This window comes from Chelonoidis abingdonii, chromosome 1, assembly GCF_003597395.2.
Source record: "Chelonoidis abingdonii isolate Lonesome George chromosome 1, CheloAbing_2.0, whole genome shotgun sequence".
NCBI classification, from domain to species: Eukaryota; Metazoa; Chordata; order Testudines; family Testudinidae; genus Chelonoidis; species Chelonoidis abingdonii.
The window spans coordinates 243,336,945-243,364,792 of record NC_133769.1 but is presented as its reverse complement, the minus strand read 5'-3'; the positions used below and the strand labels follow the sequence as shown (position 1 = coordinate 243,364,792).

General features: G+C 42.5%; 2 protein-coding genes across 2 annotated transcripts in view; both read right to left on the bottom strand.

Annotated features, from left to right (window-relative positions):
• Nucleotides 1-11,421, bottom strand: part of LOC116820854 (arylsulfatase D-like) — a 31,889-nt gene extending 20,468 nt beyond the window's left edge. Inside the window, exons 1-3 of the mRNA XM_032773578.2 lie at nt 11,215-11,421; nt 3,738-3,887; nt 1,276-1,397 (exon numbers count right to left, since the gene is read on the bottom strand). Of these exons, the coding sequence (XP_032629469.1) occupies nt 1,276-1,397; nt 3,738-3,887; nt 11,215-11,360 (418 nt within the window). The 5' untranslated portion in view covers nt 11,361-11,421. The remainder of the gene's footprint in view (nt 1-1,275; nt 1,398-3,737; nt 3,888-11,214) is intronic.
• A 2,050-nt stretch (nt 11,422-13,471) lies between these two features.
• LOC116820864 (arylsulfatase D-like) overlaps nt 13,472-27,848 on the bottom strand; it is a 29,797-nt gene continuing 15,420 nt past the window's right edge. Inside the window, exons 6-11 of the mRNA XM_032773598.1 lie at nt 25,883-26,306; nt 23,347-23,483; nt 22,402-22,536; nt 15,029-15,191; nt 14,593-14,714; nt 13,472-14,095 (exon numbers count right to left, since the gene is read on the bottom strand). Of these exons, the coding sequence (XP_032629489.1) occupies nt 13,725-14,095; nt 14,593-14,714; nt 15,029-15,191; nt 22,402-22,536; nt 23,347-23,483; nt 25,883-26,306 (1,352 nt within the window). The 3' untranslated portion in view covers nt 13,472-13,724. The remainder of the gene's footprint in view (nt 14,096-14,592; nt 14,715-15,028; nt 15,192-22,401; nt 22,537-23,346; nt 23,484-25,882; nt 26,307-27,848) is intronic.

The following is a 27,848-nucleotide window of genomic DNA, read 5'->3' as shown; positions in this document are numbered from 1 at the left end:
GTTTAGCATGTGGGTGCTGGGTGGTGTTGGTGGCCTGTGATACATAGGAGCTCAGACTAGGTTATCCCTTCTGGCCTTAGTCTTGTTTTGCCTCAGTTCTCTTTTTGAAAAATGCGGATAATATTTCCATACATTGAAGGTTGCAAGGCACTCAGTAATGCCTTGCACTAATGGGGCCAGATAGATCTCCACCCAAGAACCGCAGAATTCATCACAAACGTCAATTAAGTTTCATGACACCCTTGTGAGGCAGATAAATATTATCCTCATTCTGCAGGAAGGAATGAAACCCAGTCCCTAGGCTTTAAACACAAAAGTATACTTATCTCCTCCATGTCTTTGGCATACACAATTTTAGGCAAGCTAAGACCAATGTCAAATCTGCATACCACACAGTTTATAACTCTCACATATTTTGTGCTAGTGTTCACATTTGTATCAGCTTAAAAGGCACTTCTATAGTTCTGTAGTTAGAAGGCCTGCAAATGACATATGAGTATATGATAAAGACACAACCACTCAAAACAGCACAGGGAAGTCAAGTTCTTCCTCAAGAGACTGCCAGGACTACAAAGAACAATTAGCTGTCAACAATATCCTGAAAAGCTAAAAGTTAACATATTTGGCCTCTTTATAGGGTCAAATCACAACTAGAATCTATAAAATAGCTAATATTCTCATCTGATAACAGCCCTTTGCTCCCTTGCAATGTTGACCTAAAATAAAATAATTTCTCTATTTTTGTATAATTTTGTGATCTTCCACTCTTTTGAGAAATTATTATGGTATGTCAATCAACCGCTGAAAAAGATTTTAAAGAAATGGGAAGGGTTTTCAAAACTGTCACAGCTTGACCGTTGCTCATTAGAACCCACTGTATTCCCTTTGTCCATAGCTTTCAAGCTCAGCAGAACACTAAAAAGTGGGCGCAGCATTCTTGGTAAAAGCTAAGGATGTGAAGAATCTCATTTTACATTGGCATCTTTTCAATCCTACTGTAATACACTTAAATGTGACTCTCACTTTTCTGATATAGTTATGCTGAAGGTTTGTAAAATGATGTTAACCCCCCACCCCCAAAAGTTCATTGCTTACCAAAAGTTACCATCAGAATCTAAGATACCAGCAATAGAGTATTTTCTTCTGCTTAGGATAGAAAATTACTACAGTATTTTCTATTTCACTATTTGGGGACTGTTTGGTAGATGCTGACTTGTTACTGATGACCAGAGCTGTTTACATAGACAGCATTGTGTCACTAAAAATGTGTCCAACCTAATCTGATGGGGTATCTGCCAGTCAGGAAAGCTGCTCTGCTTGGGGTACAAAGTGGAGCTGCAGCAATGTGCTGAGTAAGTTTTATCCCTTCCTTGGCCAGCTGGTCAATATTAGGGGTCCTACAAAGAACAAACGAGAGTCATATGTTAACACAAGTAGGTAGCAAGTTGAAGGATACATACATGAAACTTATTACAAGATTGAGAAACACTGGTTTTGATTTAACTGGGGTAGCTGCTTGTGTAGGGAAAGCCCCTGGCAGGCCAGGCCGGTTTGTTCACCTGCCCTGTCCGCAGGTCCAGCCAATCGCGGCTTCCACTGGCAGCGGTTCACTGCTGCAGGCCAATGGGAGCTGCAATCGGCCAGACCTGCAGACAAGGCAGGTAAACAAACTGGGCCAGCCCGCCAGGGGCTTTCCCTACACAAGCAGCGACCCCTGTTTGAGAAGCACTGATCAAAACTAACTTAGCTTTCAAATGATTTCCCTAGAAGCATTGCTCTTTTATGCTATATGTACTTTAAGAATGTGTTTGGTTCAGTGCTTGAGGAACCTTTCACCACTTGGGAACTGGGACCAAATTCATCCCTGAAGTAACTCGACTGATTTGAATGAGTTACCACAGGTACAAATCTGGCCACTGGTTTCAAATATAGCTTAATCTGCAAAACTGAAACTACTGCAATTATCTGTGTAAGTGGGATGATGAACATAGAAGGGATTTCCCATTCAAATGTTTTGACTACAGTAGAACCTCAGAGTTATGGACACCCTGGGAATGGAGGTTGTCTGTAACTCTAAAATGTTCGTAACTCTGAACGAAGTGCAGTTCGGCTCCAGTTCCAGCAGCTGACACTCAAGCCAGGTTTCAGCAGCAGCTGAACCCACTCCTCAGTGCCTGCAGCTTTGTTGCAGGGAGTGTCTTTCCCTGGGTCAGATTGCAACTTTGTCCCCCTCCTAGCCAGGGGAGGGGTGTGTGAAAACAGCATCCCTGTCCCAGCTGGGGGAGGGGGAAGATGTGAAAACAGTGCAGACCCCAGTGCTGATCTTGTTCTGCTGGCTGCCTTGGGCTGGCAGACCCAGCATCTTCACTCTTAGACATAAGTGGCTGCCCCGCGCGTGAGGGTTGGGGTGGGATGAGGTGAGGACAGGCATCCCAGATGTGCCTACCTTTAAGATGCAATACAGGCACAGTACAGTATAGTACAGTATTTGTTTTCTCTCTTTTTCTTTTGTCTCCACTGCTGCCTGATTGGTATCTTCCGGTTTCACATAGTGTCCAGTTGACCAGTCAGTCCATAACTCTAGTGTTCATACCTTTAAGGTTCTACTGTATGTCACTTTTAGCAGCCATTTTATAACACTATATTTTGGAGTTCACTGAACCAAAACTTCCTATCTGGTATCTGGCGCATTTGTGAGCCAAGCAGTTATTGTTCAGTGTTGACACTACGGATTATATATGGCAGCATATAATAATATAGTTACACAATAATATTTTTATAAGGTTCTAACTCTCCCAGGAGGTAGGACTGCAGCAGTAGTAGGAGGGAAACAGGCCTTTCAGACCTTTCTACCTCCAGCAATGGCAGATCTGGATAACAGAGACAGGAAGTCTACGGTGCTCCTTTCTGCAACCCCAGCACCGCCATGTGAGGCAGGAGGAGACCTCCTACCACCTCTCTTGGATTGCCTATAAAAAAGACAGTGCTTCTTCAGGGGGAACATGCTCGTCTGCTGCTGCTACAGACCCAAGCTCATTGGGAGAGTACACGCCTTGTGGGCCATTCCTCATGAGGAAATTAGTGAGTGCCAGCCCACAGGATCCAGTGGGTGGAGGCCTCATGTGCCTGGAGAAAGGAGTGAGAAAATGGATGAGGGTTGGAGGAAAAGCATAGCACAGAAAGAGCAAGGTTTATAGATAAAAAAACTAGAAGTGGGTAAAGTGTAAGATATATGTAGAGATAGACAAGGGGTAAACAATAACGATACCAGTAGTCAGAGGTTAATGGACAGAAAATAAAAGAAATAGAAAGAGGGTTCTAGCCCATGAAAGCTTACGCCCAAATAAATGTGTTGTTTCTAAGGTGCCCAAAGAACTCCTCGTTGTTTTCGCTGAGACAGACTAACACGGCTACCACTCTGACACCAGAAAATAAAAGGAAATTCAGATCGAGTGGAAATAATAATATTGCTTCCTTCCCCCATTTTTATTTGTATTGGTTATGTAGGCCCTAATCCTGCAGGTGCTTACACATGGGTTTAGCTATATGTGAGCTGGCCTCATTGACTACCAGAAGACTACTCATGTGCATCAAGTTAAGTACATGCATGAGTGTTTGAAAGACTGGGGCCTTGGACTGTAAAGTCATTGGGCTGGAGCGTCTTATTTTATGCCTGTAAAACATGTACCTACTTGAAAAAATTAAACACATACATACAGTAATGAGAGAGCCTTTACCTTATGGTATTGTTACCATAGCAACCTATGTCTCCAATGCCAAGATCATCTGCCATTATCAGTAAAATATTGGGTTTAAAATCCACAGCCACACTCATTCCACATGTCTTTGGAAATATCCATAATACCAGCAGAGCGGACAGGTAGCTCCTGAAATACAGTAAAACAACTTAAGTTGTTACCTGTATGAACCACTGTACTGTTCACAAGGGAAATGCTAATACGATTCAAGATTTGAATTAACTTAGGACAAAACGTAGCCCCTGCTTCCACAGCTGAGAAGAGTGTTGCTGGCAGCGGGTCTGTTGCATGAGGAAGCGGGGGACTAGATACAGGGGTGGGTGTAGAGCAGGGGTGAAAGTAACTTAAATGACTTGCCAGTATGCAGGGCTGCTGGGGTACTGGGCAAGGTGGGGGTTGGGCAGCTTTGGGCCCCCAGAAGGGGCAAGACCTCTGGCAGAAGGGGCAGGGCCGGGGCCCAAATCCCCCAGCCAGCCCTTCAGCACTGCCTGGCCCATACCAATTTAAAGGGCCTGGGGCATCAACCATAGGCGTGGTAGCAGTAGCCAGGAACTCTGGGTCCTTTAAATCGCCACTGGAGCCCCAGGGTAATGGTGGCGGGGGCCGGGAGCCCAGGGCCCTTTTAAATCGCTGGGGTCCAGGGCAGCTGCCCCTTTTGTCCCTGTCCCCCCAAATCACCAGCCCTTCCGGTATGATCAGCACTTTCTTACTGGTATGCCATACCAGACCATATCAGCTTACTTTCACCTCTGCTGTACCGCTAAATTCCACAGGGCCCATTGTGAACAGGAGGCAGCAGGGCAGCGGCTCCGTTGTTGTATCCTCCCATCTGTTCCTTCCTTCCATGTACTGGTCTCCCTGCCCCCAAGTAGGTTACTCTAGTCATTGGGCTGCCTTTGTGGAGGAGCTCTGCAAAAGTCTCCCACTAGGGGCCTGCATGGTGTGAAGATTCCTTATCCCATTTACCTGACTTTCATGCTGGCCACAGGATTATAGTCTGAAGGTAAAATTTTCAAAACACAAGAACTAGGGGTCACCAAATGAAATTAATAGACAGCAGGTTTAAAACAAACAAAAGGAAGTATTTTTTCACACAATGCACAGTCAACCTGTGGAACTCCTTGCCAGAGGATGTTGTGAAGGCCAAGACTACAACAGGGTTCAAAAAAGAACTAGATAAATTCATGGAAGATAGGTCCATCAATGGCTATTACCCAGGATGGGCAGGGATGGTGTCCCTAGACTCTGCCAGAATCTGGGATGGGTGACCAGGGGATGGTCACTTGATGAATTACCTTTCTGTTCATCCCTCTGGGGCAAAACCTGGCATTTGCCCGCTGTTGGAAGACAGGATACTGGGCTAGATGGACCTTTGTGTGACCCAGTATGACTGTTTCTGGGTTGTTAAAAATTGACTTAAGCTCCAAAATCCCATTTTTATACTTCATATTATACAAGTACGTCTGTCTCGAACAGGGTCAGCCTCTTGAAGGAATGGCTCAGCGGCTTTCAAATGTCAGTTAAAGTACCTTAATCTAGCCTGACCTCACATTTCTCTCACTACCAAAGTCCCTCGGTGAGAGAAGTTCTTTCCTGGGTGCTGGCTGCAGTGTAGGTTCTTGCACATGCTTCGGTAGCTGATCGCCATATTTGGGGGTCAGACAGGATATTTTCCTCCAAGGCGGATTTGGCAGGGCTTGGGCCCTGGAGGTTTTTCACCCCTTCCTCTGCAGCGTGGGGCATGGGTCCACTTGCTGGATGGATTCTCTGCAGCTTGAGGTCTCAAACCACAATTTGAGACTTCAATAACACAGTCATGTGTTTAGGGGTTGTTATTAAAAATGCGATGGGCTAGGTTTCTGTGGGCCTGCTTTGTGCAGGAGGTCAGACTAGATGATCATATTGGCCCCTTCTGACCTACGAGTCTATGAGTCTATGAGAATCAGTAATTTTGCTGGAGTAAGGACAGTAGCAGGTCCATAGTACTGCACAAGAAAAGTCTCCCCCAATATCAATCCACTTCTAAGCCATTAGCTTTTAAAGGATTGCTGTCAAGATGTTTACTCCAAAAATATGATGTATGGAAAGAATAGCTGTCACCTTTCAAACAAGCTAGAAACAAAAACATAGTTAGAAATAATTCAATGGTATGAAAGATTAATCTGCTTCATACTGGAAATAAGGAACATGCAGCTGCAGCCACTGAATTGTTTGAGAGCAAAGTTCTTGTCCTTATGTAACTGTCTATTAATAATTTGTGGCTTTGTATTGTCATGTGAGAAATTTGGGTCTGAATGCAACTTTGAGAATTCCACGTACAGACGCTCCTCGGGTTGCGCAAACCCGATTTACGGAAATCTGGGTTTACAGAAAAAGTTCTGTAAATTCTGTACACTTTTTTTTTGTTTTGCACGTAATTGTCAGAGATACGTTCCCAACTTACGCAAAACTCGACTTACACAAAGCGTTCCGGAACAGAACGCTTGCATAAGTTGGGGAGCTTCTGTACTCATATTACTTATCCTCAAGAAGGGAGGCTGCTGATCACAGTGCAGTTGAGAATAGCTCTTAAAAGTTACACCATGTTGTACTGCTATTATGAACTCCTGCAAAAAGTGATACAGTAATAGCTGTGCAAGGTAGTGGAGGGCAATCCACTATACCGGAGGAAAAATAACAGCCCCTAGAAGGACAGGTTATTTCATGCAAGCATTTTTTGTCTGAAATGGACAGACAGGAATAATTCTCTCTTTTCTCCTACTACTAAAATCAAGGCAGTTTGATTTTATGAAAGCTGCTTTTATTAATATCTACAAGTGTCCTAGCCCTTAATGTTTGCACATCACAAGCCTCTAAATATTTGACACTGGAGTTATCAACCCAAAGTAAATTCCTGCTCAGTGTAATTGAATTTTGCTGCCTAATGTACATTCCACCTATAATTTCAAATGGATGCCCTAAGCTGCTGTACTCATACCTAGAGATGATGGCCTTTCAGAAGTATTTTCCTCAAGTATGTAACAAGTCATTGTGAGATCTAATTACTGGTACTTATTGTTGGAGTAGGCTAGGGTAAAAAGGAAATCTGGAAGTGGAATGTACCATGTGAAACAATATTTTTATTGTTCATTCACCCACAGCATGCATAACCACTCATGTTTCTTAAAGAACTTACGTGCTGTCAAAACATTACCATAGCCTCCTTTAAAAAAAACCCCAAACTGTCCCTTCTAGTTAATTTAGAGTGACAGATGTCCTGATTTTACAGGGACAGTCCTGATATTTGGGGCTTTTTCTTATATAGGTGCCTATTACCCCCAACCCCAGCACAATTTTTCACGCTTGCTATCTGGTCACCCTAAATTAATTTCAAGTGGAATGAAGCCTACATGAGAGATTGGCATCCTAAACTGCTTGTCTAATCACAAGCGAGAAATGATCAGTCTAGGAATGCGTACAAAAGGTTAAAGGAATAAGCTCCACAAGCAAAAGGAAACGATCAGGAGAGAATTTTTTTTTTAACGTAATGGAATTTTACAGGGAAAATTACATGTGCAGAATTTCAGGGTAAGCATAGCTGCAAGATTCATCTGGATCTGCATCGCTTGGTAAGCTGGGCCCATTTTAAAGCAAAAGTATTTTAATATAGCCAAATACATACCAAAGTTATACATTTGGGAACAAGGAATACCAGCTGGGCAATTGTGTCTTGTAAGGCAGTGACTGTGAAAAGGATTTAGGAGTCATAGTGGACAAGTAAGCATAGTGAACATTAGCTCCACTGCGATACTGTGGCAAAAAGATCTAATGCTACCCTTGGAAATACAAAAAGGGTAGTAGTGAGTAGGAGTATGGAGGTGATTTTACTTCTGCATACAGCATTGGTGAGACCAACACTAGAATATTGCACATAGTTCTGGTGTCCACATTGTAAAAAGGATGTTGAAAAACCAGAGACGGTGCAGAAAAGATTACAATGATTCCAGGGCTGGAGAAAATATGACAGCGAGAACCTTAAAAAGACCTCAGTCTGTTTAGCTTATCAAAAACAAGATCTAGAGGTGATTTGATTACAGTGCATATATACCTTGATAGAGAAAATACTAGGTATTGAATGGCTTTTTTATCTAGCAGAGAACGGAATAACAAGAACGAATGGCTGGATGATGAAGCCTGACAAATTCAAAGAAGAAAGAAGGAGCATATTTTTAACAGTGAGGCTGATAAACTATTGGAACAAACTACCAAGGAAAGATGTCATCAAATTATGATGATGTCTTTCTAGCAGATATGCTTTAGCTTTACATAAATTATACTTTACATAAGCACAAGTAATTGGCCTCAATACAGTGATAACTGGGTGAAACACAACAGCGTGTGACACACAGGAGGTCTGATTACGTGATTGATAAAGCTTGGGGCCAGCAGGCGCTATTCAATCTATAAACCTGAAGATTTTCCTTCAGATGGGAGAGTAGGAAAAGAGAATGGTGAAAATCAGTGATAGAAACAAATGAGATGTATGAGGAAAATAGGACAGGTAGGAGCAAACTAATCAAAGAAGTACTACAGATCACATGAAATATATCTGAGAGTTGTGCACACTAGATACACCAGTATAAATGCACAGTAAGTCCACTGACGATGAAATTGAAAGCAAACTTTTCCCCAGTGTACCTGTACTTCCAACAATCCAGCAAATCCCAAACTGAAGAGTTGAGTTTGTAGAGATCAAAGGACAGGAGAGGAGAGGAAATAGGGATGAATTGCTATTGTCCTTTCATAAGGCTGCTCACATGTTGTTTTCCCCGTTTATGATACAGTGTGCTACCTCCATCTGAAGGCAGCAGCATAGGCGGCAGGTTTGTATAATTTTTAGTGGTGCTCAAAATGGTGGTGCCCCCTGCTCCCTCACTGTAAGCCGATATAAAATGAAGCTACAACGCGTCGGCACCACAAGATTACAAAGGTCAATTAAAAGTGGAAAGTCAGAAGCAGCACTTGCCTGCTTCAATATACGGTATTATATTTTGTTGCACTTGTTGTGACAAAGTGGGAATGTTCTTAATGTTTTCTCTGAATATTGTGTGGGAGCCTCAGTTTCCCCTGCAAGGTGCCAACTGAAGGTGTTGGGGTCAAAGAGATCAAGTGGCCTCCTTGTCCAGAAGAGACACAAAGGCCAGAGGAGGGAGTGTCAGTTTGGAGCTGGCTGGGGAAATGGGGAGAGGCCCAGAACTTGGGTCTGGACTCTCCAACCCCCAAGATGGACCTGACTGAGGGATCCTGTTTTCTGTACCTACAAGCTCTCTTTTAGACTGTGTTCCTGTAATCTAATAAACCTTCTGTTTTACCAGCTGGCTGAGAGTCACGTCTGACTGCGGAGTTGGGGTGCAGGGACCTCTGGTTGCCCCAGGACCTGCCTGGGCAGACTCGCTGCAGAAAGCACATGGTGTGGAAGGGCATGCTGAATGCTCTGAGGTCAGACCCAGGAAGGTGTAAGCTTCTTGCCCTGGAGATAGTATGCTGAGAGAGAGGAGGCTCCCCCGGAGTCCTAACTGGCTTTGTATGGAGTAGTTCCAAAGCATCCCAGCATGCCCTTCCACACCATGCACTTCCCAGAAGTCCGCACAGGCACTGACACTCCTTCCTCTGGCCCTTGTCTCTTTTCCAGGCATTAGGAGGCTACCTGATCTCTTTGTTCTCCAACACCTTCAGTTGGCACCTTGCAGGAGAGCGGCCCAGGCCATCAGTTGCCCGGAGATAGGGTTTCGTCCATTCTCTGTGCAGATGGCATCACACTGGCCCTCTAGGGCTCTACAACAATCACACACCCTTATCCCACCATCTAGATCCTTGAGACATGCATAGGGGAAACTGAGGCACCCACACAGTATTCAGAGAAAACATTAAGAACATTCCCACTTTGTAACACCTGTATATGACTAGTTATGCACTTTAAAGGGTGTAAAATAATCAAGTATTGTGCTAAACACAATGATACTCCAAACTAACCACCAAATTTTAAGTTGCAGTTTTCCCCTCAGGTGAGGGCTCTGGGGTAGGGCTGGAGATGAGGGGTTCACAGTGCAGCAGGGTGCTCAGGGTTGAGTTGCTAGGGGCACAGGCTCTGGAGTGGGGCAGGGCTGAGGATAAGGAACTTGGGGTGCAGACAGGCTGCCCCAGGGCTACGGCCAGAGAGGACTCCACCCCCCGCCCCCAGACAGCAGCAAGCTCCAGGGGAGGGACCCCTCCTCTTCCCCCCCCCCGGCCGGCAGCACACTCGCTCTGCACCACAGTCACTGCATATGCTCCTAGGGCCTCCCTCAGGTCCAGAAAGCCCATTCACTTCCCCTACAGTGGGTACTGGGGCGGGGGGCTGCCATCATGTGTGGCCTCCCTTGCTGCTGTCCCTCACCATAGCCTCACTGGGGATAGGGCTGCCCCTTGCCCAGCGTGGGGCAGGAGTAGGGACTGCAGGATGGTGACTGGAGGGGGGATAGGGTGTCACAAAATTCACTCTAGCCCCAGCAGCTCAGGTCTAGGAAGCCCCCCTCCCCCATCTCCCCAGTGGTGGCTGTGTGGGTGCTGGGGGGACTGCCATCACATGAGGCTTCCTTCCTCCCCTGCTGCAGCCTGCTGCCCCTCACCCTAGCCTCACTGGGGATGGGGCTACCCCTTGCCCTGCGTTGGGCAGGAGTGCAGGCTGCAGGGGGGACGGGGTGGATCACAGGGTCAAAACTCATCAAAGCCCCAGCAGCTGCTCAGGTGATTGAGGTCCACTCCAGATGTCCATCTCCTGGCCGGAAGTCCCCTTGGTGTCTCCTCCACGTGGGTGCCGGGGACAGGAGAGAGGGCTCCCAAGCACATGTGTGCCTCCTCCCCCCCTCTCCCTCCCGAGGTGATCCAACAGTCTGCCAGCCGCTGCTCTCTATAGCCTTAGGCAGAAGCAGGGGCAGGCAGCCTGCAGCACAAGCAAAGGAGAGAGGCACGGGCTGGTTTTTTTCAGGCAAGGAAGCTCTGAGTCATGTGGGGGCAGAGCCAGGAGTGAAACCCAGCTCCAAATATTGGTGGAGACAGACCCCAGCCTTGAATATTCCTGGTGCTCAGGCACCACGAGCCCATATAAAGTGTCGCCCCTGGGTAGCAGTTTTGATTAAGCAGATGATTAGAGACAAGGGCAGATAGGAGCCAGCAGAGACGAGACATAAGAACGGCCATACTGGTTCAGACCAAAGGTCCATCCAGCCCAGTATCCTGTCTGCCAACAGTGGCCAATGCCAGGTGCCCCAGAGGGAGTGACCCTAACAGGCAATGATCAAGTGATCTCTCTCCTGCAATTTAACTTGAAAGCTAGACAAAAGTCAAGAAAAACAGACTTTTACTGCCTAGGATTTACTATTTTAAAACAGACTGTAAATAAAATACTGGATTAAAACAGAATATGGCTCAGAAATACCTGGGAGCCTGTGCAGAGGGCACAAAGAATACAAAGCTCTGACCATGTTCCAGAGGATCTGGACCTACACGCCTTCTGGACAAAGGAAAGGTCTCCGAATGTGACCCTTTGGTACAAGTGGCAGAACACTGCGGACCGACCTCCATCTGAAAGCCAGATTTCTGCACTGCAAATCCGGAAGCAGGAACCCTCAGAAAGGGAGCCCTGGCAAAGCTAATGTTACAAAGGCCAGAGAGGGAATAAAGGCAAATTAGAATCTTCCTTAAAAAGTGTAAACTTCTGTAAGGGACTGAGGGAAAATTCCTCTCTAGAGAAAAAGCGTGGAGCACATTTTTAAAAGCAGTCTGTTTAGTTTTTTCATTCTGCAGGCCACAGTGAGAGAAACAGATCCTTTCTCTGCTCTTTCCCACAAGTACTGCCACTCAGCTTCCAACCCTGGGGTTCTTGGTTCCTAAAAGGGACAGATTTTCAAAAGCACAGCTCCCATTGTTATCAAAGACCAATTGAGTAGTAAGCCCTTTGGAAAATCTGGCCAAAAAAGGTGTTTCATCCTCTGTGACACCAGGAATGGCTGCACAGACCATTACTGCAATGCACCCTAAATAAGAACTATTTAAAGGAAGTATGGATAGAGTAGGATCTGACGCAGCCCATGTGATGAGTCAGACTTGGCCTGGCCACTAATAATCAGCTGGGGTGAAGATCAGAATTCAGGAATGGTGAGATTGTACCGCTGCTTCTACTCAAAGTTTGGCACACATTCTCAGCTTAGATATATTTTGAGGAGTACATAATAGGTTTAGAGGGCCAAAGTGGATACAAGATATCTCAGCAAGGTGCAGAAATCAGGAAATGTAGAAAGAGTCAAATGAAGTGCTTAGGTTTTGGAATTTTAAAAACCATGTAGGTATGAATGGAATTTTGACTCCAAAGTACCTAAATCCCTTTAGAAAAGGGGAGTTAGGCTCCTAAATCAGTTATATGTTACAATGCTGAAGGCACCAATGTCTAAATACCATTAAAATCTTGGCCCTAATAAGTAGAAGCCAATCAAAAAAGAAGCCAGGAAAAAGCTGAGAAATTAGCTCAGACATGCTCCAAGCAGGCAAGAGAAAGTTTCCATCTAGTAATTCATAGGTTAGCAGAGTCTTACAGCTGTTAATAGTTTATATTCATAGTTTATATATAGCCAAATCAAACATATCCAAGGGGAAGGTGGAGGAGTCTGGGTGGTCTATGAGAATTGGGTAGGATCCACATAGTCACTCCCTTTGGCCCCATATAAATTAATCAGCAAAATAATGCAGCCTTAAGATATTATCTCTTTTGCACAGCCCTGCCCCTTCCACCATCATGTGGGCAGTCGACAGCTCTGTTAGTATGGCTTCCATGGAGATGTGCCGCCAGGGATGGGAGTGGGGGTCAGAGCTGGTCTAAATGATGTGGGGCAATTCACGTTAGGGGATCCTCACAGGGATTCCCTCCATCTGAGCCCTCCCATGGGCTTTTCAGTAAGAGGGCAGGATCTGAGTCCTTATTATTTTTATTGTTACTTGACAGCAGGAATCAGTTATCACTGCAGTGTGGTGGCTAGAATAACTTACACAGCCCTCTATCGCAGTACTAAGACTGGCTGTGCATATTAGAATTTTCAGCCTCCACTAGGGTTGGGTCTGGGGCTGAGTGTTGCTCACTCAGGCATGCCAGGTATGCCACCCATTCCTCTGGAAGCTGCTGAAAAGGGAGCTTCCTTCCCTCTTGCATCCTCCACCATGCTCTAAGCAATGCATTAGGGACTGGACTGACAGCCCCAGACCAGTTAGGGGAGATTGCCATCAGCCAGAAGAGGCCTGTCCTCTTTAAGAACCAAAGGCGAACCATTCCCCAAATAATCTCCATGGGAGAGCTAATCCCTCAACTAACCAGTTACTGCATAGCCAGAGGATATATCTGCCATCACCACTGTTGCTAGAAGAACTAGCTGCAAGATAGAAGAATCACCTAGAGGAGCCTCTATGAGGAGCTAGGGAAGGACTAAGGGATTCTTCTTCCATGGAGTATCAAAGGAAATTATTTTGGGGGTGGGGAAGTATTTTACACAGGATGTGTCTTACATATGACCAAATGGGCTGAAACATTGCAGGCAGCCCTTTGCTAGAAAGTTGGTAATAAATCCTTGAATAGAAATTCAGTATAAAAATGATGCTGAGCACAAATTTCAAGAGATTCAAAGTTATGGTTACTACAGCATCTTTAATTTTGACACACTGCAATGTATCTGAGCTATATCTTCAGCAGTGGATAGATACTCCTAAGACTTGTCATACTAGAACATATTAATTTGGTCCATGTAGACTGAAATCTTGTTTCATGAAATGGCCTTCACTAAACCCTATTTCATACAGCTAGTCAACTGTGTAATCCTAAATCAACAAAAAGAGAATATATTTGCTCAAAAAAAGCACTTGATTTTAAAGCTTTTCATACAGTTAACCTTCAATATATTTTCTTTACAGAGCAGGGTGTGCACTGTCACCTTCTTTATCACACCAGCAAAATGGGAATGTCCCACAGCATGGCTGTAGCCAAGGCTTCCACATAATGTTGTGCAATGAGAGCTGTTGTGGGACTGGAGTCAGTGTCTGGCGATGTTCCTGAACAGCTCTTTCTATTCTGCTTGTTACTGTGTCAAATAGGGGCTCAGTGGCAGGTAATAGAGGTTTGGCCTCAGAAGGGTCTCTGGAGAGATCAAAGAGTAAAGGAGGGTCATGATGGGTTACACCTTCCCCAAAACATGGGCAAATTCCTCTTCCATAACACGCTCCAGCACCCTCTGGCTGGAATATTGGAGTCACATAATGAGCCTTCCACAGTGCACCACCTGGTAGGAGAGAAACCAGATGTAAGATGATGCTGATAGACATAAAATGGCATTAGAAGAGTGAAAGGTCTTTCAGCACTGAACATATTTTCAGAACTTAACAAGTAAAGTTTTTAATCTGTAACACAAGGTGCCAAGTTTTGCCTTCATACTGCTGGATGGGGTATTCAGAACTCGGTCCATCCAAACAGGATTAAGCCAATACTGCCCCTCCCAGAGCAACTGAGCAGGGAGAACCTTGGTTTTGCACCCAATATTCTAGTCAGCATACTTGTGCCCGTAGCATGTATATCAAAATATACATGCAGAACAGCAGCAAATTTTTACTGCTCTATGGGTACCTGCACTGTTCCTAGGTGGAACAACTACACACAGTCTCCTATCCCAGGCTTGTTGCAAAGCTAAAATCTATCCTATGTTAATACTGAATGATACTATACATATGCTTTCCTAGAGATCGTAGCCATCATTGTTTTTGGAAGACCCGTTATACTCACTGTCCTTTTGGTGCCACCGTACTGCATGTAAATACATGCCACAGTAGTGAAACAGGAACTCATGCTCTGAGTGCTGAATGGACCCCTGCAGTAAAGGCATCAGGTTCCAGCCATCCATCACTCTAATGTTGATAGAGAGAATGGCAGTCACCAAACTGCAGTGAGCTGCAGGATAACAAGTTCTGTAGACTGTCATTGCAATTGAAAACACAATTGAAAACTTACTTTTGGAACAAGGAATATTTATGAGAAAGGGGTGAATCTCAAGCATGTAAAAGATTTATATATGAACTATATACAGCTTAGGGATCTGAAAAAGTAGTCTGGAAATCACATGATAAACATTCAATATTGAGATCTAACATTGGGATCATTTTCAAAAAAGATTCCATATTGGAAATTTAAAAGGAGTGAATATGTTTTGCAATTTCTGTACCTGTCCTGAGGCACTATCCCTCCAGCCAGGTAAGCCACCGTAGGGTAAATGTCCATAAGACTTGTAGGTTCATCAATAACTGTGTCTGCAGGTAACACTCCTGGCCATCTAAATATCCCTGGCACACGGATCCCTCCTTCCCAGCCTCCCATACCTTTTCCACCTATTGTTAAATAACAAGGCAATAGAAGATATTTTAGAAACGTGAAGTGTTGCTTACTTAACCCGCCAAACATTATTGGTTTATCTTACTTAAGTCTCTCGCACTTATTTCAGTTTTACCATGAGCCCATCCTCCTTAGGAACAAATTTAGTTGTTTCAATCCCATTAAAATGGATTTTCTTCAGCTGTCCCCTCAGTAGCTTACCCATCTACTGATTCCCCTTTGTTTTACAGAAAAGAGAATTGCCACACTGAACCACAGGATGGATCACATTTTATTACGTAGATGGTCACTTTGACACTTCCCTTCCTATTCACAATTCAATGGATCACCTTCTATTCACAATCATGTAACACCCTGTTAGAACTATAGCAACTGTTTAATACTGTACGAGTATTTAATGTGTCTTGGTGATTTTTAATGCAATTTAGCATGTGATCAGCCAGTTCTTTATGAAGCACCAGTTTGAGGACCTCTGAATTAAAGCATTCCATCCAATCACCTAGTTACCTATGTACTAGTGTATCTCCTTGAATTTTTTTGGAACATTTTAATAACATAAGAAAATAGATACAGCTTTATCAATTCCTTTCACATACAAAAATCCTCTTATACCCCTAGTATTTTGAGCAGTCTAGCTTTGATTAATTACTTGAGTAGTGTAGTCTGATTTAGGATGTGTTAATAATATTAATTTAATTGATCAATTATTTTATTTAAATTAATTCATATCAATAATAATTAATATTAATAGTATGGGTTTTAGGCTTGTCAATCTGTTTGATCAGAAGATAAAAGTTCTTGTCCTGAATCAGGCTCCACAGAATTTACAAATGACCCTTGGGGGTATGACAGGAAGCTCACACAGACAGATATAGCTTTAAAGACTTATTAAAATCAATAATAGTAAGTAAATGGTGAAATACTCAGAGTTACAAAGTTACAATTGCATTACTGCTATTCGAAAGATACATATGATAATACAGAATTATATGCAACAAAGCTTTGGTTAATATACTCACACTTTTCCTTGATAACCTGGTGGTAAGAGACACAGGACCAGCCATGCAGTTCAGGTTTCTCAATTCTTGAGTGAGGGATGCAGTGCTTAGAAAAATCTAATTCTAAGAGCTATCAAAACTAAATTAGGGTTTACTTGACTAACAAACTTAAAATCAAAACCTAATAAACAAACTAGGAAAACAACTTAGGGAAATGAAGCTTAGCCTAGTTCCCTTGAAACTTAACGTTTAAGAACAACAAGTACAGCCTACTAATATTAGCGGTCATCGTAGATAGATAGAATAGATAGAGATAGTGGAGGAAGTAAGTGAGAATAATAGAGAGGAGCGCTCTAGCGAGGTGGGTCACCTCTTTTATAGGGCACAAGTGCCAGAAATCCTTCCTCCTATGCCCAAATTTCATTCCTCAACCACAAAATGTTAAGGTACGCTTCTCTATAGGCTAGTATGTTTGTGTGTATTGATGACATGCCCATATGTACATAAGTTCCCTTGTGGTGTACCTGTTAAGTCTGTGGGTACAACATTGAAAACCCCCCATTCCATTCTCCATTGTCTATTGGTCTAGATAAAAGGTCATAGACATAGGCATGGGTATTTATCTATTTAGGTAACAAGTTATAGGTCAACTTTACATTTCTGGGTAAAAGGTCTTAATATAGGATGTGCTAACTTTGCCTTAGCTTAACATACAGGATATGGCCTGTAGGTCTCTTGCATTACAGATTTAATATAAATCTATAAACCTATTACAATAAACTATATTTTATACACACACACATACACACACACAAGCAAGCAGTTTAATCCTATAGGCTACAGTAGTGGAGAGATCAGCCAGTGAGGTACCAAGACCAGGCTGGTGCAGAGGGCAGCGCAGAGGTGGAGCAGTGGTTCCAGCAGCAGCAAGTGAGTAGAGAAGCCTAAGAGGTGCTGCTAGAGGAGAAGTCACTCCCCTACTTTCTGCTGGATGATTCAACTGTATTAGCCAATACATATATGCTTTGCATAATATACACCACATTAATACCATACATATAATAACTATTAATATAACTCACATAGGTTTTGGGAAGTTATGTTACCTGAATGTATTATGCTTGTCTAACAATTCTGCCCACCCACGCCTATCATCCCACAGCACTTTGCAAACCTGAAGTCAGCCTTGGCATTAGAAAATAGAAACTTGCCAAAGCAAAGATGCACGAATACTTTGTACTAAGTACAGTTAGAGACTTCTTTCATGGCTCATCTGCACTTGGAATCTAGAATTGAAAATGAGATATGGGGAAGTATAGGGAAGTACTAAAGACAAAGCTGGCACAAACTGGTGAGTTAAACTTAAATAGACCATTTAATAATCTGTTCCAGGATCTTTCCACCTATTGACGTTAGGCTGACTGGTCTATAATTCCCTGGGCTCTCTTTGTTCCCCTTTTAGTATTAAAAGATATTTCAGAAATCAAAGAATCTTTCTTTGATCTCAAGGTTATCCTGGGGATTTATGACTCCAAAAATTCTAAATGAAGCGTTTTCCCTGAGGCTCCCTCATTATTAGTTGTTAATTTGAGTAGATTGTTTAGCAGCAGCTCTGTTCTAGAACAGCTTGATGGCCCTGGTGTGAGACCTATGACCATCACAACAAGCCTTGTGGTGACAATTTCCAAATTATTCCTGCTATCCCTCCTATACCTCTTAGGTTAGTAAGCAGTCTTGATTTGCTTCATCTTTTCAACCCAGTCTAAATGAAAGTACCCCTGATTTAAGGGGGTAGAAATTCTAAGTACTATTGATCAGTGGCCCTGTTTAAAAAAAAAATAGGAAAAAGATACAGTCAAAAGCCAATTTGCAGTACCACATATGCGTATTACTAGATGATCAGTGTTTTATTCTCTACCCAGAAGACACATTTTAAAAGATAAAAAGGCTCTCCAATTTAGGTTCGCAAGAGAGCGTGGAGGTGGAGTTTAAAGACTAATGCATGGCTAAGAAAGTCTGGAGTATGAGAGCTTTTCTTAGACAGAGACCATTCAATAGAAAAAGTTAAAGGGAAACAGTCTATGAATGTACAACCAGAAAGAATTTCTGTTCCTTTAAATAAAATAAGTGAACAGGTCATAGAAGAAAAATCTGTTGGACTATATTCTGTTATTTAGACGAAACCAAACAGCCAGGCCTTAAACCCTATTGCTCAAGACCTACAAGCCATTCATAGACTCATAGACTCATAAGTCAGAAGGGACCAATATGATCATCTAGTCTGACTCCTGCACAAAGCAGGCCACAGAACCTTACCCGTCCACTTCTATAACAAACCCCTAACCTATGTCCGAGTTATTGAAGTCTTCAAATTGTGGTTTGAAGACCTCAAGCTGCAGAGAATCCACCAGCAGGTGACCCATGCCCCACGCTGCAGAGGAAGGAGAAAAACTTCTGGGGCCTCTGCCAATCTGCCCTGGAGGAAAATTCATTCAAAGAAGGTTGAAGCTCAAAATCCGCAGAGAACTAGACTTAAAGTAGATTTTGATGGGAGGTTTTGAATGGCAGAGGGGGCAATGATTTGAGGGTCATTTTACATTCACATCTCCTAAAGGGGGCAGTATGATTGATTATATCACAGTTCCAGTTACAAGTTGTTTTTGTTTCTCAGATCTTTTGGTGGGTTATAAAGCAGACAGAAATCATCAACTCTTGTAGGTGAATTTCTGCTCTCTAGCCACTTTTCCCCATATGGATTTAGACAGACTGTGTCTTACTTCTGATTCTGAAGCTGTAAATTTGTGGTGAATTAAGTTGCACACATAGTGAAGAATAAAATCAGAGAGTAACTTGAATCCAGTGAGTTGTTAGTTTTGGAAAAAAACAACACACCTTTTGAATCTTAGTGATCCAGCACAAGCTTACATAGTACTTATTGAGAAATACATATAATATTTATTGTTAAAATACAGTGTTACCGGACCACTAGAAGGATTATTTTCATACAAGAATCTACTATGCGTCACCTTACTTTGGTCATAAGAAACAGTTTCAGATAATGTGTGTCAGAAATCATGGTTCTCCTGATTCAATTAAGAAATTAGTTCTCCTGAGAAGGGAATATAGAAAATTACTGAATAAAAGTTGGAGCATCAAAAGGCCCTTTGGAAGGAATTTGAATGTGATGCCACAAAGAAAAAAAACTTCTCTATTTTGGAAGTTGGTGGCAATGGGTTATGACAAGATTAGAGTTAATATTGAAGTCCATCTCCCCAAACCTTTGTTCCTTTCCAGAATGGCCTCCAATCTCCAGGTAAGTTACAATTTTGATAAACCAACAATATCATAACAAAGCTTCTAGGAGGATGTTATTGCAACACAAGTTTGTAAGGACAGTATAAATTTGTGGGCCCCTGACCCCTGTGTTAGTAAATTATTTACTAACATAAATAATACAGGAATTTCTCCCTCCATGTTGGTCCACCAGTTATATTGTGCTTCTTTACAAAAAAGGTGACAGCAATGAGCCTATGAATTACCAACCAATTAGCCTTTTACATGTGATTTTTAAACTATACTAGAGATCTCCTGTGGATATTAAAGGTTTAGGTAGAAAGTGGTAATTTATTTGCTGAGAAACAAGCTGGTTTCAGAAATGGCTGCTCTATCATTGAAAACTATTTTACCCTGTCACAAGGGTGCACTCACCGCTAGTGGCATCTCCTGCTGGCCATCCTGGGGATTAGCTTTGGCCAGACGTGCCCTTCCCGGAAGTGTCTCTCTCATCATCCTCTCACCCTGTAGACCCCTCTTATTCCAGGAACTGCTGCTTCTTTTTCATGACTCAACCCTCCAGCCGAGTCACCATATGTGTTTCCCCCTTCCAGGGCGGGAAAGTCTCTCTTCGCGAACAGGGTCAGGCAGTGCCCCACCAGTGTCTCTTCATCAGCAGCTGGTAGGGGGACCTGGACCGTCCCTCTATTCCAGGTCTCTTCTCAGGGGCCCTCTCACTGACAGGCAAGGTTTGACCTATCCCATACCTTGCTGCCTTTTCCCCTGAACTTTGCCTATCTCTTTGGCTCTCCTCCTTCTCTGGGCTTGCCAAGCTACACTCTCTCCTACCAAGGAGTAACTGTAGGCTTCTTGCCTCCAACCCCAGACACACCTCCCTTCTTCCAGGGAGTGACTGGAGACTCCTTCCTTCCAGCCTCTTCTGTTTCTAGCTTCCTGGCTTATATAGCCCCTGCCTCTTCCTGCCCAGCTGAGCCTCTTCTAATTAAATCCCTGCTCCCTGTATCCTTCTCCAGGTGCAGCCTGGGCAGTTAATTGTGGGTGGACACCCCGTCACATACCTGTATTCATTTAGTTCATAAATATTGCTCCCCCCAAAGAGGGGGAATTTTTTGTGGTTCTTGTTGACCTGAAATTGGCTTTTGATTCCATTGACATTGGTCATCTCTGGGATAAACTTGTGAGGGCTGTCATAGCTCTTTGGCTACTCTCTCCTCTGAGAGATCTTTGTAGCCAAATGGTGGCCAAAGGTAGAATATGGTAATGAGGTGAGCTAACTGACCCTATCAACATCACTAAGGGAGTCCAAAGTTGTTTATTGGCCCCTTTCCTATTTCACGTTTACACTAATGAAGTTGTGGTGATTTTAGAAGTGGTATAGTGTTTCCCTCCCTGAAGTTTGCACCAATTTACACTGGTCTTTCTTTATGCCATGATTTTGCTGCCTCATATACTTTCGGGGTTAATGGGTATGTTAAAGGATTTGAGCTCTTTTTGCCAGCAGGAGTACCTGACCACAAAAGGGAGCTCCAAATCAAACAAATTTGACCCAGAAAACTAAAGTAATTTCCTTTGGCCACAGACCAAAGCTTCTTAAATGGGTAATTGAGGGCTATTATATTGAATAGGAACACTGAAACCTTTTTTAGGTATTTGTTTTACATATAATAGCTAATGGGATAAATCTATAGAAGAGGTAAAGAAGAGAACCTTAAGTTCTATGCAACTGGTGCTTTATTTTACATGGGTCCACAGGGATAATTTAATCATTCTGGCTTTTAGAGTTTTCAGGGATAAAATCCATGCCCAAATATTATATAATGTGGACATTTGGAGCTGGAAAACCTTTAATGTGTTAGAGGTTGTGCAAAAAAAAAAAAAAAAATTTAAGGAGAGTGCTCCATTTCCCAAATCACCCACCATCTGCTTTACATAGGGAGATTGTACAATTTCAGCTAGGGATCAGTGCCTTTGCATTAGTTATTGGCATATGAATCTACAGTGTCTTCCAAGGCTTAACAAGCTTAACAAAACAAGACACATACCCTAAAGTTCCCCTGGCTTCTGCAAGTTTGTTGTTCTCTCCATTCCTTGGGCTTCTCAGAACTTGACCTGGCTAGGACTGCAGGCAAGGGTGTGAAATCTTTACTTAAGTTTAGAGCAGGAAATATTTACAGACAACAGGATGTTAGTTGTCCATCCAACAAATATGTCCCCTTGACTTTCTCATTTAAAGAATATTCATAGATGCAAGAAATATTTGGATATTTAGAATAATAAGTTAATGAGACCCTTTACAGCTCTCTTTTAAACCATTCAATCACCACATTTGGAATGGAGGTACACTGATATTGAGAGATATAGTTGTCTTTGCCAAGGAGGTCTGGCCAGGTCAAAGATTTACTATGCTGTCTACTTTCTTGTCACCTGGAAATAAATGTTAGCCACAATCCTGGCTCAGATGCTTTTTACCACACCAACTCAAATACTGGATTACTTTTTATGGGGAGAAATTTCTAGATTATATGGGCTGCTTCCATATTTGCCTGGTCAGAAGAAAAAGAAAGTAGATGAGACCTAGATCTTTAATCTTTATGACCTAGAACTTTACTCCTTGTTATGTTATTTCTGTATATCATTTCAGGGGTATGATTTTAAAGGAGTAACTGATTTTAGGAGAAGGGTTAATCTTGTGTTTTCCATTTTTGACTTTTTAAAATTTGTATCTGTTTTATGGAGCACTGTTGATTTTACAATATGCCTTTGCTATGCATTATGGCCTAACACTAAAATGCTATTTTAATAAATATGATTTGATTACTTACTTGCTGCCTATGGTACCATTAAATACTCTGCTGATTATACCAGGAAGACAATTTGCGTATTTAAGGAATTCACTCTGGATAACAATCCTCACCTTTGTATATTCCATTCCAGCCACCTAATTGGGCTTTTCCTCCTTGAGCTTCCAAGAACCCACCATGGTCAGAGGAAAAGTACGTGAGTGTGGTATTTTTCAAACCTTTCTTATCAATAGCATCCAGGACCCTGCCTGTAAATAAAAATAGTGATAAGAATGTACCAAGAAACAAAAGCAGAGCTAGGACTAGCAAAACAAATTTTGGCTCCAGTCCTACAAATATGCACACACTGAACTTTAAGCATGTGAGTAGACCCACTGAGCTCAAGTGGACTCCTTGAGCAGATAAAGATAAGCATGTACTGAAGCGTTTGTGAGATCCGAACCTTTGCTTGTGATTTCATTGACAATTTTTAAATGCAAAGGAAAATTGTAACGTACCATTAACCCATTATTATAATTATTAATTATTATTATTAGTAGTAGAAGTGCCTATGAACCCTAGTCATGGATCAGGACTCTGTTGTGGTAGGTGCAGGACAAACACTGAGCAAAAAGATACTCCCTGTCTTGGAGACCTTACAGCTTGAGGGCACATCTACACAAACACTGACTGTGCAGCTAGCAGAGGTGTAAATCTACAGCTCTCCAGTATGCTATGCATTAGCTGTCTGTGTAGACCCTGTTGCTATGCAATGAACACTTCCTAGGCCACACTGACATATTGCAGTTTGAATCAAGAGTACATCAATAGACAGTCCATAGTCAGTATGGGTCAGATTGCCAGATGCACTAGGGAATGGTTAGTGCACAGCAGCTGGATCAGCACAGACAACTGCCTGGTGGAGAGCTCACCGCACAGTAATGGTTTGTGCAGATGAGCCCTCTGCAGCAGACTACCACAGTGTAATCAGAAACAATGACTCTCCTTTATGAATGTTGTGAGCATTTTAATTGTGTGTTAGGTTGTTAGAGCAAGTATCATTTGTTAAATCGACTTACCCACCATCCAGTCCATCTCCTCTACATTATCTCCATATAAGCCATAGCTGCTCTTCCCAAGAAACAACTCCGTGGTGATAAGGGGTGTGTGGACATGTAGAAAGGAAACAAAGAGGAGGAATGGCCCATGCTTGTTTCTTTAAAAGAATTAAATCTGTCATCATTTCCTTGCAAAGTACCTTACTTTATACACATACTTTACTTTTTTTAAAGTTCAAGTCACAACTCTTTTGCGAAGGTAGTCTGTCATATTAATTTGGCTTATGTTTCAGGAACTAGAAGTTTATGGGGTTAGTTTCTGTGAAATCATAGAATTATAGGACTGGAAGGGACCCTGCAATCATGGCAGGACTAAGTATTATCTAGCCTATCCCTGACATGTGTTTGTCCAACTTGCTCTTAAAAATCTCCAACGATGGAGATTCCACAATCTCCCTAGGCAATTTATTCCAGTACTTAACCATCCTAGCAGTTAGGAAGTTTTTTCCTAATGACCAGCCTAAACCTCCCTTGCTGCAATTTAAGCCCATTGCTTCTTGTCCTATCCTCAGAGGTTAAGAAGAACAATTTTTCTCCCTCCTCCTTGTAACAATCTTTTATGTACTGGAAAACTGTTATGTCCCCCCTCAGTCTCCTCTTTTCCAGACTAGATAAACCCAATTTTTTCAATCTTCCCTCACAGGTCATATTTTCTAAACCTTTAATCATTTTTGTTGCTCTTCCCTGGACTTTCTCCAATTTGACCACATCTTTCCTGAAATGTGACATCCAGAAGTGGACACAATATTCTGGCTGAGGCCTAATCAGCGCGGAGTAGAGCAGAATAATTACTTCTCGTGTCTTGCTTACAACACTCCTGCTAATACATCCCAGAATATGTTCACTTTTTTTTGCAACAGCGTTACACTGTTGACTCATATTTAGCTTGTGATCCACTATGACCCCCAGATTCCTTTCCGCAGTACTCCTTCCTAGGCAGTCATTTCCCATTTTGTATGTGTCCAACTGATTGTTCCTTCCTAAATGGAGTATTTTGCATTTGTGCTTATTGAATTTCATCCTATTTACTTCAGACCATGTCCAGATCATTTTGAATTTTAATCCTATCCCCCAAAGCACTTGCAACCTCACCCAGCTTGGTATCATCTGCAAACTTTATAAGTGAACTCTCTATGTCCTTAGCTAAATCATTGATGAAGATATTGAACAGAACCGGATCCAGAACTGATCCTGCTGGGACCCCACTCATTATACCCTTCCAGCATGACTGTGGACCACTGATAACTACTCTCTGGGAAAGGTCTTCTGAACAGTTATGCACCTACCTTATGGTAGCTCCATCTAGGTTGAAGCACCAATATAGATCAGTAGCTAAGGTGAGCTGCAATCATTTAAAATAGTCTGGTCTCATGAGGACAAAAAGTAACTCTATAAACAGAGCCTGGAAATTTTCTGTCCAAAAGTTGAAAATTTTGAAAAGTTCAGAGTTCCTGAAAACAGTAAATTATAAGGAAAACCTTCAGGCAGCCTTAACTTAAAAGGAAAATGTTGGCACAAGAACAAATGGATACAAACTGGCTATGAATAAATTCATGCTGGAAATTAGAAGAAGGTTTCTAACTATTAGAAGAGTAAGGTTTTGAGCCAGCCTCTCAATTGAAGTTGAAGAAGCAAATAACCTAATCGGTTTTAAGAAAGAGATGGACACATTTATGAATAGGATTGCATGACTGGGTAGCCTGTCGGGGTGGACTGGTCTTGGCAGCCTGAAGATCCCTTCTAACCTGTGTCTTATGTTCCTAAAATCTCATGCCTCGGGGCTTCAACTGCTTACCAGTAAGGGTCAGGAAGGGAATCCTTCTCCCCCCACCTCAGTGTATGTATATATTTTGTCTCCTTCCTCTGAAGCCTCAGATAGCCCTGCCTAGAGATGGGATACTGAACGGGGTGGGCAGTGCTTTGAGAAGTACTGAGAATATTTTTATTTCAGGTGCTTGTCTGATGAGTCTTGCTCATATGCTCAGGATCTCATTGATTCCTTCCTGACCCAATGTATGGCCTTTTTTCCCTCAGGTCAGACTGGCAAACCTTGGGAGTTTTCACCTTCCTTTGAAGCAAGGAGCATGGGTCACTTGCTAGAATAATCTTGGTATACCTCATTAAATCAATTCCCTGCCATTGCAAGAACCTCAGGAACTGGAGAACCTCACTCCCTCCTGTTCCGTGCTTGTGCCACGCAAAAGTTTAGTCTTCCAAGGACTGTAATACTTTGATCTAATACTGGCTGTTATTTTGGTGCTGGGGGGGTGGTTAGTGATCTATGATATGCCGGAGGTCAGACAAGGTGATTTGGTGGTGCTCTCTGGCTTTAAACTCTATGTCTATGACTTTAACTTTTGGAGTCAAGATAATAATTACATATTTACATTTGAAAGCATTATATAAAAACTAATCGATCAATCAATTAGATAATTAAACAATGTAGTGAGCTATTCAAGAACTAAAATAAATATGGTCAAAATGAAATGTATTTTACCTTTCAATAAAAGAAATGGCCTCCTTCAGTATAAGGGATGTAGTTCTTTCTACCACCATTGGCTGTTCAGTAATTTCATGGTTTCTCATCAGAATGCAGTCCCAATATCTTATGAATCCATAACTTGAGAACCAGGATGCAAAGAACAAAAAACCAAACCAAGCAAGGCAGGTGATTATTTTCCAGGTGACTGAGACCAAGCCAGTAAGTCTTGCTATTGCAAGTGTGAGTACAGCAAGGCCAATTGTCTGGGAGTAAAGCCAGAGTTTGGTTCTCAAGACTCTGTCCTTCTCTGGAGGTTGTGTTATTTGACAGTCATTCATTAGACTAAATGGCATGCCATAAAAATAATCAAACCCATGGTTTAAAGGGTGATGACAGTAGTCGTTGCGGGATTCACAGTTCACACCTTGATGCCACTTCCCTGAAAATATATATATTTTTAAATGTAAAGTTACAATACAATCATTTAAAATATTCTGCTCTCATGAGGACAAAAAGCAAAAACCACCTCACTAATAAAATTTCTTTTTCCTCCTACAATGAGGCCCTAATTATGTAATCTGGTCCAAAAGGCCGAGTCTTTACACTCTCACGGGGTCCCTCTGAAACCATTGGGGTTCTGCTTGGATACACAGTCCCTCTTGCCTGGATCGGTTTAGGCTCTATTCATAGGCCCTAAAATAGGATCCAGTAACTGAGAACAACCAGGATTTAAAGGGCAAGGCAGAAAATATCTGGCATTCTTGGACCTCTGCCAGCTATGAAAAAGGGAAAAGAAGTCCTTTTGTTACACAGGCTGAAACAACATTTTTCTCTTGCCTCTGTACCCTCTAGAAAGCCAACATAATGAATGAAGTAGGTTATTGTTCTGGAAAACTTAGAACAGTGTAGCAGTAGATCTATGTAGAAAGTCAGATGATGTGTGGGTTACAAAATGATAGGGTGTGATCTGGATATAAATATGGAGCCAATAATAAAGTGAAATAGGCTCAAGACCCCTTATACCAGTGAAAGTGACAATCTTTTCTGGCTATCTGCCAAATAAGCCATGAGATGCTGGAGATATCAGTGTAAACCCTATTTTGGATGTAAATAACTTTAGTGATGAGGATATATACAGTGAATGGGCATAAAGAAATACTAGTTTATGGTACCTGTCCAAGCTCTAGATACTCTTTCCAACTGAAATAATAAAGCCATCATGAAACAAAACAACAGCCACTCCTCTCCCGTAATATATAATCATTACTCAGAGAAAAAGGCCACACCACAATCCAGCTCAATCTTCCCGCAAGATGGGCTTTGCCGCATACTCAGAAGATCACTAAATTCAAGATGGTTTGAACCAAGATACGGGGGCTGTGAATTCCAAAACCAAGGGGCCAGCCGCTCCCTTTCATCTATATTAAGGGAGTTCCTCGGGTGCCACTGCTGATCGCAAGTGTGATACGGGGGAAGTTCTAGTCCATCCAGTAGGCCATTTCAATGTCATGGATCAAAAACAATACCTTGAATTCCACTTTGGAATCCATGCACAACCAGCCCCAACTATGGAGCACAAGAGTCATGCACTTAGAGCAAGAATTTTGCTAACCAAGTGGCCTCGTGAATTACTAGTGGCACACTAACTTCAGATTGCAATTGGATTTAAAAGTTTAGCCGCACGCAGAGAGCACTCTAGTATTCTAATACTGAGCTGACACAAGCAAGGATCACAACCAAAAGGTCTCTATCTGAGAAAAAAGGATGCAGCCTCCTTGCTAGATGCAGATATAAAATGATTAATAGGTGGGTAAACACTCTGATCAGGAAGTCTGAATTGCCCTCAGCCAAATACTCAAGTAGGGTGACCAGATGTCCTGATTTTATAGGGACAATCCTGATTTTTGGGTCTTTCTCTTATATAGGATCCTATTACCCCCTCACCCCCATCCCGATTTTTCACACTTACTGTCTTGTCACC